This window comes from Echeneis naucrates, chromosome 10 (assembly GCF_900963305.1).
Source record: "Echeneis naucrates chromosome 10, fEcheNa1.1, whole genome shotgun sequence".
NCBI lineage: Eukaryota > Metazoa > Chordata > Actinopteri > Carangiformes > Echeneidae > Echeneis > Echeneis naucrates.
Genome location: NC_042520.1, coordinates 4,172,400 through 4,186,882, shown reverse-complemented (window position 1 = coordinate 4,186,882; position 14,483 = coordinate 4,172,400). Strand labels below are relative to the sequence as shown.

General features: G+C 41.6%; 1 protein-coding gene across 6 annotated transcripts in view; it reads left to right on the top strand.

The window, feature by feature from the left end:
- Window positions 1-14,263, top strand: part of ldb2a (LIM domain binding 2a) — a 93,345-nt gene extending 79,082 nt beyond the window's left edge. Inside the window, exons 7-10 of one of the 6 annotated variants that reach the window (XM_029512066.1) lie at window positions 2,632-2,755; window positions 4,832-4,885; window positions 5,709-5,839; window positions 12,262-14,263. In XM_029512066.1, coding sequence (XP_029367926.1) covers window positions 2,632-2,755; window positions 4,832-4,885; window positions 5,709-5,839; window positions 12,262-12,492 — 540 coding nt within the window. In that variant the 3' untranslated portion in view covers window positions 12,493-14,263. Of the gene's footprint in view, window positions 1-2,631; window positions 2,756-4,831; window positions 4,886-5,696; window positions 5,846-12,261 lie in introns of all 6 variants that reach the window. The other 5 variants (XM_029512065.1, XM_029512064.1, XM_029512063.1 and 2 more) reach the window with 5 other exon arrangements.
- Window positions 14,264-14,483: the final 220 nt, after the last annotated feature.

The following is a 14,483-nucleotide window of genomic DNA, read 5'->3' as shown; positions in this document are numbered from 1 at the left end:
TAGGGTAATTTGGTATAAGCAGCCGAGTCTATGGTTGGTAGAATTACTGGTTTAAAACCCAGGTCTGGTGAACATCCCTGGTCTGAACATCCATCATGCTCAAACATTTTCGCGGGGATTCTAGTTGTTATGAGGTGATGAGCATGCTGATCAGACCTGACATCAGAAACGTAGAGGTGCTGGGTTGCTGAAGGTCACATGAGATCATTTGAGCATGCTGTGGATGATTAACAGTCTCCTTTCTTGCAGTAACAACTGCCAAAGTGCCCTTGAGCACGTTAACAGGGTTAGGATTGGGAAGCAGGGCCAATAACTACAATGACTGCTTGCCTGGTTTGTCGCACCAAAGGCCAAGACCTCAATCGCGCACCCAATGACATTCAGCGTATGTATCTCAAATACGTTGTTTTGTGTTGGAAAAATCACACGTTCGAACAACAAAGACCTGTGGAGACCAAGATGCATTAGATCAGTGCAAAGGAGAAAAATTTGTGATGTATGGTGGCAACTAATGGATCTATTTTGATCAGTCATTAATCTGGTAAAGGATTTTTTATTGTTTGACAAACAATAACTAAAGTGATGATTCAATTCTTAAGGTATTTGCAGATGAATGTTCAACCGGTTGAGTTGTAGCTTTAGTCAACACAATGTTTGATCTGTGACACGGTGGAGCATTTCTGATAAGTCAAACCATGACCACAATATTTTCCTTAACCAAGTCACAAAGCGCATGTAGATGACCTGCAGCTGGTGAGACTTCTTTAAAAAAGCCTGCATGTGTCGTCCAAGAAGAGACGCATCATATTTTGGGACTGAGTCGGCCTGGACATATTCTCCCAGATAGATTTTTTTAAGTCCAGAAATTTATTTAAGTTCAAAGTGACCTTTAATGAAATCCAATTTAAAGTTCTAGTCTGCACGACGTGTCAGAGGAACATCTGTTTCTCTTTGCATGACACCAGCTCTTACAGGCGATGTGCTCGGCAGCAGTAACAACATAAAATCTTTTCCTTAGCACACCTGATACACATTTAAGGCTGTCAAGGGATCAACAAGTCCTTGTGCCAAAACAACAAAAGGTAGTTTCTCGGCGCGCCCATCACCTCTTTGTCTGTTTCACTCATCTGGTGCCTCACTGATGTACGGCAGTACTCAGAAGCTTGTGGTCATTGCAAAGATTGCTGTTATCATTCAATGAAACACTGACTGTTGGTAGAGCGAAGAATGTGAATCCCCATCTCCTATAGACATCCATCCTCCGTCACCTCTACCCCATGCCTTTTTGCAGCTGCCTTTCCTGCTGCAGAACAGATGATAACAGTCAGGTGAATGTCTCCTCACAGTTCGTATGCAAGGTTCTCACTTTACTCACCAATAAAACCAACACCTTCCCTTTTCAGCCTTTCAGGGACAATATTTTTTTATTCGCCAACGGACTTCAGAGATGTGACGCAAAATGGAGGATGAAAGAGCGTGGGGTGACACGCTAAAGAGTTAAACATTAAATCCATACGGGAACAATGGCGCGAGTGTATACGGTATGCACAAGAAAGGATTCTCTATAGTTTTTCGAATTTGCTTAAATTGTTGATATAGAAACTGTCACAACTGCAACTGAAGAAGCGTGTTAACAGACATAGACGCTAAATGAAGGGGCAGGCATAATTTTGTTAAGAGTGGTTCCGGTGCTCAGAGTAGCAATTCTCGTCAGTGCCTGACCCCACTGCAATCCAGATTAACCTGAAAATGCAGAAAGACCAGGAGCTAGCATACGCTGAACCACCTGTCATTTGGAAAGAGAATTCAAATGGATGAGTTGTGTGAGAATTCACCCTGCAAGTATGTATTTCTGCTGTAAAGTTGGACGCATGAACGTGGAAGTTCATGGGGACTGACTCGCTTTAGGAGCCAGCGTCAGGCAGACATTCGTTTTTCAACCTCGGTAACGGTCAAGATTTTCTCAAGCTGGAGGAATGTTGGTAAAGAGCAGCAGAACTTCACCCAGTCAGAGGTTATGAACAGGGGAGGCTGCATCTGGATGGCTGCTGCTGTCGAAGAAGGTGGGCTGGCCGGCCTCTAATGTGATCCAGATGTTATCTGGATAAGCTAAGCCTGATGTATTAAAGATGACAGGCTGACCCCTGGTTCCTCTCACTGCAGAGCACCAGAGATTTACAGTTTTCTCCTGACTGAATATTGTACTTAAGGTCTTTTAACGGGCAAATATTGTTGGAGTGGAGTGTGGGAACGGGGGATCGTTCTGTGTGTCCGCTGTGTTTAAGGAGAGAGAAGTCACGTGAGTGTGTGTGTGTGTGTGAGTATGCATGTGTCATTCACATTTTGTTGAGTTGTAAATAGCTCAACAAAAGCTGCTTATATTAAAATGTATCATCCTGCCCATCTCTCTCTCTCACTTCTGAAGCACTTGACAATAAACCTGTTTTTTAAAGGTACTTTATGAACAGCGTCTATAAAAAGCTAGATTTACTGCACAATTAATCACTCAAAGTCAGTCTGGGGTGATTAATTAAGCAGCAAACTCTTTTTATGGCCGTTGTTTCTGTTCTCCCATCAAATGTTAAATCGACTTTAACTCAGCGTGTCTTTTGTCCCGCTGTGTGTGTGCAGTTGTGTGTCATCCTGGAGCCCATGCAGGAGCTCATGTCAAGGCACAAGACGTACAACCTCAGCCCCCGGGACTGTCTCAAGACATGCCTATTCCAGAAATGGCAGAGAATGGTCGCTCCACCAGGTAACTACCTACTATCTACTCCTGAGTCCGTCTTTACTGTCACAGTGATGTCGATAAAGTTTTTCATTAATATTCATTTGGACATGGATATATGCGAAAAGAGATTATTATTTATTTATTTTTTTTTTTTTTTTTAACCAAAGATTTTTAGCTACTAACTTCGTAAACATAAAGTGGCCTCTCTGAACAGACAACACAAATAGATAAAAATGGTGTCAGTTACAGTTTGGATAAGTGACAACAGAGACATTTACATTCCTTAATGTGTTGTGGATCCTGTGTTAATCATTTCCCCTGCCAGACATTTCAGTTGCTTCCTTTAAGACGCTGCCTTTAATTCTGTGGCATCACTCAATTTGTAGGAACAGGAATATTTTTCTCTGACTATGTTTTTATTGCCTCGTTTATGTATCCAAATTTGCCATTATAGGTATTAATTCCTTCCTAATCTGTTTTGCCTGTCAGGTATGTGAAATTAATCAGAATTCAGCATTCCCTTTTAAATCCCATCCTTGCCAATCTTAACAGGCCTCTCAGCTTTCTATGATTGATGCTTTAAGGGTGGTTTCTAAAAAATATCAGGCTTAAATTGGCTGTGTGGTCTTAAACTGGGGAGAAAGAGTGAGCGGAGTTTTGTGGACACATTGGAGTGGCTGCAAATTACTGCAATGCTTAGCGAGCCGTGACGAGATGTCTTTAAAAACCAACACCAGTCAAAAAGCCTTTGACTCAGACCTGTGTAACTTTAATTAAGATTGCTGGGTGTAATCAAACTAGTAGATCCAGCTCCCCGACCAGCAGCTCCCCAGCGTCAGCGACGTTCTTCAAAGAAAAGAAAAAACTGAGAAAAAAAACATGGAAAGCGTTTTATGAATATAAAGTCTGAGAGGGGAAAAAAAGACCTGTATTAATGGTTAATTTTGCACATGGAAAGAGAACACAGCTTGATGTGAGATCTTTTATGGCCGATGCAGTTTTATATCAAATCCAGCTTTAAGTTTGGAATATCTGGAGTGCTTATTTCATATGTAAGTTCTCCTTGGTAGCTTGTGTTATTGTTGTATTACATTAAATTTAGCAAGTCTAGCTCTTCCTTTAAGCCTGGCCTTATCTTTCTGTTTTTCAGGGTCATGTCGTCTGTCTGTATTTTGACATTCAGTTTGCCCGATCTTTGCAGTTTAGCTGCAACTGCGGTTTTCCTTGTTGGTAGCGTGTTATTCCCCTCTTCCTGCAATTCTTCTCCGGCTTGGAAAACTGGTTGGGATTCATTGCCAGGAAGGAAGTCACAGGCACATTTATGCTCTGATAAGTCCTTTTGGTGGAAATGGAAGTAATTTTAGTGCGTCACCAGTTCAGCATTGGAGGAAACCGGTTGGATAACAGAAATGATTGTCTCTCACAATAGACCCGCTTTTTTTTTTTTTTTTTTTTCCTTTCTTTCCCCCCCTCCAACCCCCACGTCTGTCCAAGTCAGGAATCAAAAGACGAAAGATGCTGATGAAAAAGCCCCTTATTGTTTGGCTCTGATTTATAGTTTCAGTTTTGTTTGTATCATGAGTCGCTGGTTGTTCTAACTGAATATGAAAGCATCTCCCTTGGTGTGATTAGTAAGAACCTCGAAAAATGTATTTCATTTTCAGACATCTGTTTGAAGATCACAGCAGTGTTTTCTTGTCTCTCTTGAGATTAAAAGGCATAATGTTTTCTAACAGATGTTGGCAGAATTTGCTAAATCACGTATTCATAAATTATGCACTACATAAATTGCTTCATAGATACGAGAAATTCCAAGATCTCTATTAACCTGTGTCATCACTTTATATGTTTTTAATAATAGTGATTTCACGTGTGGTTTAATTGCACCTTTAGGAATTATGTGTAGCTCATAATTGGAAAAACATCTTTCATCGAAACACAAGTTTCCCAGTGGTGTTAAATTGCGTCTGTATGGCACTGAATGTACAATTATTTTTCTCCCTGTTCTCTGTTGTATCTGGTCTCGTTCTGTTTTAAATTGTTAAAGAAATTATTCCACAACCTGAATAAAATTAAACTGATTTTGGCTCCGGTTTTCAGCTGGACACCCACAGAACTTCAAAACGGAAATATTTCCCACAAATCACAAAAAAGGTATCTTCTCTCTTACACTGTTAACTGTCTGTAGTTTTATATGAAAGCAATGTTGTAGTGCTCATTGGAATGCCATGAAATACATTTTTGTGTGAAAGTTTATCATGGATGCTCAACTGCATGTCCACTTAGTACTAACACATCTGATGAATACCAAACACAGCCTACATGTGCATGTGACAACGTGTTTCTCCAGTCTTGGTTTTACCAAAATGACGAAAACAACAACAACAACATGGTAATGATTAGCAATTCATAGCTATAGAAATGCAACAAATGTGCAAGAATGGATGTCGTACAAAAGCATGTTCACTAATACGAACATGAATGTGCCTTCTGCCTCAGCAGAGCAGTTTTAATCTGGCTCAAGCTATTGAGGAACATGGCAATCGGTGCAGAGCTGAAATGATTAACAAATTTACATTACGTTGATCATCGGGGTCCATTGTTGAGCATTTATGCAAATGAAACAGGGGTTCTTTCTTACTAGTGCATGTCTTGGGAGATGTTAACACTCGCGTGGTTTCACCTCTGAAGAAAACAAAGCATGGATCATTGTGGACTAGTCACTCTTGTTTGTGCTGTGTGTCTTTGTGTGTGTGTGTGTGTGTGTGCGTGTGCGCTCTCTGCTGTGGGCCAGTTTGTTTGCACACCTTTGCGTTCTCTACATCTGATGTTGCCTGTCCGAGCCTCGAGTGTATGACCTCTAACTCGCACTCGCACGCTCACGCACCGCACTGCACACAGAACTACACCTTGTCTCCGTCTGTATGCATTATGTTCTTGGCATTGCCTCTGTTTCTCTTTGCTGGTCGTGCCAAAGCTGAGCCTGCCCGACAGACAACCACGAAGAGGAGGAAACGGAAGAACTCAGCCAGCAGCGCCAACAGCAGCGTGGGCACCACTGCCAGTAAGAAACGCAGCCCCGCCACCAACTTCAGCCTCTCCAGTCAGGTACCTGTAAGCATCAGCTCCACTCGGTTTGCCTCCTCTTTTTTCCCTTTTCTCTATATCTCCAAATGCATGTTTGCAGGGTTATACAAAGGCACGATAACTTCCTAATGGTATCACAGCTATTTGGTTTGATTTATTTGCAATTATAAAAGAGAACCATCAGGAAGAGAGGGTATAAAAGAAACTCAAACTTCAGCAGTTAGACAGACAACATCTTGTCCCAAAGGGCAATGAGAGAACTCATCAGAAATCATAAAGAGTGACACAAGTGACGTAAAAAATAGCACAAGAGCAGCTCAATTTATAAATAACAAACAACGAGGTGAATTGAAGTGTTCATTTTGCTGCAGAGCACTTCGAATGTTGATATGTAGTTGGTTGCTTAATTTTCCACCAGTGTGCATGTTTTTCAGAATATGTACGTTTAAAAAAGACCTGTCCGACCCTGCTGCTCAACCAAGTGGCCATAGCCTAGAGGTCTGAAAAAAGAAGGGTTGAATCTCAGAATGAAATGGGAAAATGTGGGAGGGAAAAGTAACACCCTGCCCTCTGTCAGCCACCACGCTTGAAATGCCCTTGAGCAAGGCGCTGAACTCGCAACTGCCAAGAGGCCTGGTAGCTAATACTCAACAGCTTTGCAAATCTCGAGCTGTAGGAATGTGAAGAAGGCCACTGCAGTGAAAGCGAAACTCAGATAATAATAATACTAGTATTATTATTTTTTTAAAAAGTAAACAAATTGCGCTTCGTAATAAGCTAAGATAGCACTTTATTTATCCCACATACAAGAAATTCATTGTTACAGCAGCAACCACAGGCATAGGAAAAAAATACAAGGAGCAGAAGTACTCAAAAAAAAAATCTAAAAAAAAAAAAAAAACCCAAAACATAAAGTGACAGTAACGTATGCGGCTACTGGCCACTGAGATCTGTGATTCAACAACCTAAAAACCAGTAATGATAACAGCTGGCCAATGCCAGCTGACTTCAGAGAGTCTATCGCACACTCACTTTTTCAGGATTCAACCTAATCTTCTGAGCACCAGAAGGAAACCCACACAGTCAAACCCGTAACCTTCTTTCCTGCGAGCTCACTGTTCCACCGTGCCGACCATACTCCACTGTATGTATCTATAACTCGGCGCGCTGTCTGCCAGGGTATCAATGTCTGATTTCGCTACGTGTCTCCATTACAGGCCACTTGACACAGTTAGAGGTTAAACAGCCTCTTAAACAGCGGAGTATTACACCACGTCTGGCGATGCCCTCGGGGATTTGATGCTGTGTTGTTGTGTCGTCTGCACAGTTCAGTTTTTATGCCATACGTTCACGATACACATGTTGTATTATCCAAACACTCCTGCGTCTAATTTACTATTCTGTACTCACGCCGGTGCCGAACGGGTGTGTTTTTGAGCGCGTCATTCCAGCACAGCTAAAAAAGTGCTTTGTTACCGAACATAACTGGGATTTGTTGACATTCAAGTGTTGCTGCTTTGTGTTAATGCGTGTTCGTCTTTTGCAGAGGACTAATTCTGCTTAATGGGATATTTAAGGGTGCTAATGCTTTTCTATACTCAGTGTGTTAAGTATGGCCACCCTGTCTCTCAGAAGTGATGTGTACATACTATTAATTCGTCTTTCCTCTTAAATTTTGAAGGAAATTCTAACACTGGAAACCTGTAATGAATCTGGAGAACATGAGTCTCATCCTAAAAAGCTGCATCTTATGATGTTAGCACAAAGAAAGCGTGTGTGTGGACTTTTCCAGTATTTAACCACGATAACAACTGGACACTGTGGCACTTTAAAAACTCTTTATCCCATTCGGATGAGTCATTTTACCACTGGCGAGTCCTGTTTCTCCAATTTCCAACCAGGCTGCTCATCTCATCATTTACCTGTGGCTGGAGAACAGCATGATCTTCCTGGCATTTTTAGCAGCGTTTCTAAATAAAGAATAAACACCTTCTTTCCCTCACTGACACACAAACGCACACACAGGTACTCTGTCCTCTGCCTCTATATTCTGTCCCAAGGTTAGCTGTCCCGTCATCTTCTGAGATTTGTTGCACTCATTCTCTTCTTTTACCCGCTCCTTTCCATCCCGCACATACATATTGTACATCAGACACGCACCTGCACATGCACACACACTTACATACACACAGCGTGCACAATTGTTTTCTCTCTAGAAGGCAGTTTGGCTCCATTCCAGCTCTCATTATCACCGATATCTGTATACACCCTCCACCCCCAGCCCTCCTTCACATACACACACTCTACTCCATCACTGCCCCCCCCATATCTACCCACACACACACACACACACACATCCAGACATACACCAGTCGTAGCACTCATGCCTTGCATTCACACGCCTCTTAAAGACTGGCAGCGTGGCTGGTAACATGCTGGTTACATATGTTGTGCGCCTGCTGTCTTTGTCTGAGAAGTTGTTCGTTTGTGGCTGAGCACAAGCCTACGTGAGCCCAATGACAATAAGGAGTGGACCCTCGCAAGGGGAAGGGGGGTGGGGGGCCTGCCAGTGGCTGGAGGAGAGGAGATGTGGGGGAAGGAAGGTGGTGGTGGTGGTGGTGGTGCTGGGGGGTACATTAATAGAATGGGCAACACTGACCTCTAGTGGCTTGAATTCAGTGTTGAGCGTGTTTCCGTTTCCAAAGCAGCCATCAGCAGCGGTTCTCATTTCAATGCTGCAAGCCAACGTCAGCCAACGTATTTGGAGGACACAAGTACAAAACGTATTGCAGACCGAACCCTTAATTAACTGTCCGTCTGCCGTGTGCAGACAGTAGCTGTGGTGGAGGAAGTAAGTCAGATTGTGTACCTTGTGAAAATGCTGCCAACACAATATGCAAGTATTCTTTACAAGTGAAAGCCTTATATTCTTAATTTGCAATACAACGCGTTGAATGTATTTCAAGAACTTCATCTAAAAAATGCAGAATGGTTAATTTCAGAACAATGTATGTTATATTGCTGGATGTTAAATTGTTTATATATAGCGAGATAGCTTTAGAAATAAAGAGAAACTAAAGTTAAAGGAAAAGGTGCAATATTAGCCTTTGAAATGAGTAGAAGTTTAAAGAAGCAAGTAAAAAAAAGACGCTAATGTAAAGTGAAGGTGTCGTAATGTCCTATTTAACTGCAGTACCTGGTTAAAGTTAGAGTTTCTTTTTAAACAGTAACCTCACAAAAAAAAATTTTAGTACATTTACACTGTTCTATATTAGAGAAGATGGATTAATCAATCAATTTACAATCAATAGGCACAGGCAGACGTGATTTATTAAGCTTGACTGTATGCTCAACTTTGAGCTTGGGAATGTTTCATAGCAATTTTATTTGGCAACAGAATTGTATTGTAAAAAAAAAATAGACTTGAGGAATAAGGCTGGTGACATTCTGTATTTTTCATTGTCAACAGAAACCAGTAAACAGTGAATTGATTCACTAACAAGTACTGTCTGTGTATCCAAAGCCTGATGTGTCTTATTTCTCTGCGCCACAGAGCTCCATGGTTGTCCACATGCTGTTCAAAATTCACTGCTGCAATGGGTGACATCTTCCTTCGTTAGCATGAAGACACTGTAGTTTCCTTTTCACTCGAGCCGACTTGCGCCATCCTGCTGCTGTACATATGCTTAAAATAGTCCCCAGCAAATTTAGTCGGGATGGCGTTCAGGGGGCTGAGAGCTGCAGACAGGGGAGAGAAGTCTGAAAGCATCAACATACCGACCAGCGCATTGCTGTCTCACAGTGTTTTTCACCGAAAAAAAAAAAAAAAAAGAGCGAGAGAAATGAATAAAGAATAAACCCATTCTTTTCCTTAAAGTTGTATTTAATGATGTTAGCCTGGAGGAAAAGTTAACGGTAAAATTTTAACCAGCACAGAAGAAATCGGGCCTGACAGACCAGCTGACTAAACTTTATTCAGTACTCTTACATTTTTTTTGCTTCTCAATCGCTCTAAGAGACGGTTACATTCTCTTCGTCATCACTGCAGTCCTGCTGCATCCCCTTTAAATTCCCACTTGTTGCTCTGTGGAGGCCTGAGGAGCAAATCTGTCCTCCAGGCTCCTCAGCGCTAATCTCGGCATGCTAATGACACCATTCACTGAATGAAGGGAACAGGGAGGCGTTCATTGCTCCGTTGGCCCATTCAAAGGCCCGCCACTTAGCTAGCACGGAGGCTAACTCTAAATGAGATGAGTAGATGAGTAGACCGTATTAATTAGCTCACAATTAGCACTCCCCAGTCTCAGACTAGCCACCAGCTGTGATTGTTGGAGGGTTTGTTTATTTATTTATTTATTTATTTATTTATTTTGGACCCAAAATTGGCCAGAAGTAGGTTGACAGGCCTCCTCACAGGAACAGATGGTGAATGCAAGGCTTGTTGGCAATCAGCACATTTTTAGCTAATGACTTAATTAGCTATGCAAATTGACAAATCAGTGTGGATATTGTCATTTAGTTGAAAAGCTCACCTAAATTAATTAGCCTGATTAAGGCATAGTGGGGTGTAGAAGTGGTCGCTTGGGGGGGTTCAGGGATGGCTTGAATAAATAAACTGCGTCTCCCCATTTGTGCTCTTTATCAAAGTGTGTGTGCATATTTTGAGTTTTGAGTGCGGGAGTGTTGGAGTTTGCAAAGTTGTCTAGTTTTGTTTGGATGTTTACACCAATCCTTGCCGGGCCAATCCTTGATGTGTGTTTGTTCTGTGTGATTTTTGTGTACAAAATCTGTTTTTTTTTGTATGTGCGGAAGATTTGTGTTTGCATGTGTAATTGTTGTGTACAATACCCAGCTTTTAATCTGAGCATACATTTAAGTGTTTTTCTCTGTGTTTGTGTTCAGGTGTGTCATTGTGTACTAAGGTGTGATTGTACAGTAGGCTTATCTTGGTTTGAGTGCCAGTGCATTTCTGTGTGTGTGTGTGTGTGTGTGTGTGTGTGCAGAGGAGATGGCTGAAACGAAGATCTCCCAAGCTGGGCAGCGTTGACACACATGGCCAGTGAAGCGTGCGCTCCATTTAACTGTACAGCTTCTTCCCAGGTTACTGTGGGTGGCGCTGGGGCTCGCCGGCAGGGAGGTGCTTAGTCAGTCATAGGAAGATGAGATTCAAAGACCACCCACGATTCAGAGACTATTGATCAATTATTGAGTTCACAAATGACGCTTCAGTGATTGTTTGCCAACAAAATCACTTTGTCCATGAAATGCCTAGGAGCTCTAAAGAATTATCCGGATTCCGTCATGTCACAGGAGTCACAGATATCAGTGGATAAAGGATAAATCTCTCAGCTTCCCTTCCTTGACCCGCTGTGAGAGGAAGATCTCTGTGAAATATGTCTTACATGATGAGTATTGATTGGGGTGGTTACAGAGCTGTGGGGGAATCTGCTCTCTGTACGGGATGGTTTCATTTGCAGAGTTCTTCGAGAGGGGTCGACCGTACGGATGGGTTCACTTGATACACCAACATCTGTCAACACACACAACCTGCAACTGTAAAGACTCGATTTCTAAACTTCTTTGTAACACTTGTGATGTTTAGTCCTCAATTTTAGAAGCTGGTTGATTATATTCTTGTTTTCCTGAAAATTAGAGAGCATGCATATTAATTTATTTGAAGTAGTGTGTTATTATAGTCTTTTTAGGTGGATGTGCATTCACTTGATATTCAGGTGATGCTTTGGTCTGAGAATTAGATGAAACCGATATGCATTAATTTCTTCACTGGTGATTTCTCACTCACTTTAGCATATTAATTTTGAATCTGCCCAAGGCTAAGTATAGCTGGTCCTGCACAAAACCAAAAGCATGTCATGGTTGCCGGTGTTATAATCGATTATATTTGTATGCAAGTTTTAAAAGAGTTTCAAAGAATTTGAAAGTTGCATACAAAGGAAAAGCAGCTTTAGCGAAGAAACGTTCTCAAATAAGAAATCTGTATGAATGTGATCTCTGCAATATAAAGATATATATGTATAGATGGCTGTGCATACAAAAAATAATAAAATCAAAAATCAAAATGTGCTTAAACAACAAAAGTATCCTTCCATAAAAATGTATTCTCTAACTTTGGGATAGGGGTTTAGTAAATATTTTAAAAGTGAGTTTTTTCTAAGCTGCTGTATTTCTAGATTGCTGCCCTGGTTACTAAATGGAACTTAGTATGGTGCCATCTCTGATATTTTTTTTTTTTTATCTTACCCGTGTACTCTCTCAGAAGAAACACACTTTACTGTGTCACTGAAAATCCCTCTAGTTAAATAAAAAGCTCAAAACATTACATTCCTCAGTCACTGTTACACATGTAACCTTTAAAAAACAAAGCGTGCACCTTATGCTTTTCAGTTCCTAAATGTGTTCTGTGTGTCTCCTCCTCTGCCCAGGACGTAATGGTGGTGGGCGAGCCGACCCTGATGGGTGGCGAGTTTGGGGACGAGGATGAGCGTCTGATCACTCGTCTGGAGAATACGCAGTATGATGCCACCAACGGCCTGGACGACGAGGATGACTTCAATAGTTCCCCAGCTCTGGGAAACAATGCCCCGTGGAGCAGCAAACCCCCCGCCGCCCAGGACAGCAAGCCTGAGAGCACAGCTCCCCAGCCTTCACAGTAAAACAAAAGAAGAAGAAAACAACAGATCCTTGACTCCATGTGGACTGGACTTTTTAACCTCCCCATTTACCCCGAGGGCAGTGCTTCTACGCCTCATAACATTGTACTGAATCAGAACCCCCCCCCCGCCTGCAAACTCATCGCTGGCACGTCCAGCCAAAATATGTCCGTCCTGGATATTTTCTTCTTCTATGAATCACTGTAACATCCTGGAAAACACTGAGAACTGGCAGCATTGCACAGCAGTATCCTCAGACAAGAAATGCATACGAGTCATATGCAACTGTAAAAAAAATCCAGAAAGGTGTGGGCATTCCCCTTCCCCCCCCTAACCCCCCCCAAGAATGCAGTGGAAAATTTCCAGATCAAATCCTCCTCCTCGGACCTTCAGTTGCAAACCTCTTGTCTGGTGGAATACCACAGCTGTGATTGGTTGACCTGTAGGTCACAAGTCATCACGCTGGCAATAGACAATGGAAAGAAAAGAAGAACAAAAACAACAAACAAAATGTCTCAAAAAATAGCAAGCTCAGTGTGAAGAAGATAAGGTGTTTTTTAACAGCCAACGGAAGCATCTGACCACATTGGAAACAAATGAAACATTGTTTGAGGCAATTGCATTTTCAATTGAAAATTCAGTCGGCTGTTGGGTTTGTTTCTGCTGTTGCTGTTTATTTCCATTTCCAATTAAGAGGAAATAAAAGTTCTCTACCACTATGGACTCCTTTCAAATGAAGGAAAATCGGGTCCAAGGATTGTTTTTTCCACATTATTGCGGTCGTCACAGATTGTGATTTCATGCAAACCAGTTTGATTGTGTTCGTAGTCTTATTGGTATTTTGCTTCTCTCAGAATCCTTTGCAATCACGTTGTAATTTTGCCGATCAGTATGTGAACTTTGCCGACACACGTTGATGCATTAATGTTGATCCCCACCCCCACCCCCGCCCGGCCCCCGCCCCCACCCACCTTGAAAATTGGACTTCTTACCCTTTAAAGACCTACTCCCAAACTGATACTAAAGCCTTTTCCTGCATGATTTTATAGGATTTTTATTTTGTTTGATACATGTACTTTTTAAAACGCATCAGTCTGATTTTCCGTTTTGGTTGATCAGTTTGGGAACACTGTTACAAGGTTTGTAGCTCTGTAAATAGAGGTGGAATCTATTTTGTCCACTGTAAATCAGCCACTGAAACCAGTTTGGATATGGCAGCTGTTTTATTTTGTACAGGAGGTTTGTATTTCTGTAGGGTGGTTTGGATGGACACTGGTTTGCTTTTGTCAAAACATGAAATATTCTCCATCCTCTTTAGCTAGTGCAGAACCAAAGCCACAAATTTAATTAAAAGAACCACAATGTCACACAATCATATCGCTTCTAATTTCTGTGACACGAGAAGAAACCAATTTTACATTTTAAAGATGACGCACAGATCAAATCCCATCCACCCCACAGAAATTATTTGAGATCCCTGTATTTGTGTTCACAATTGTTCTTTAATCTTTCATTGAATTGATACTATATCCCTGATCTCTTTTGTTGGACTTTTGTTTTGAAAATGGGCAAGAAGGCAACAACGGATGTCTTTATATAATTGGATCTTATGGGTATTTATTTGTGCATTTGTAAGGAAGCTAACACCTTTCTAAATATGTTTGAGCCTAGTATTATTAGACACCATTTGTACATTATATAGCAGAGGTGTTCAGTGTCATATCTGATGTCTGGTATGTATGCTTTACCATTATGTGTGCCAATAAACCGTGCTTACAAAGGAGTTACAGTCGTTTGGGCTACGTGCATCGTGAGTGCACATGGCCGGCTCTCTTTCTGTCTGATTTTTGATATTTACCAGTATCTTTTCACTCTGAATAGTTTGATAAGTCATCGCCACCTTCACTGGTAACCTCAGAATCAAAACACAAAAAACAATTCCTCCACACGCTCTACGTAATGGCTGTTGTAGAGGTTTCGATCAGATCACATCA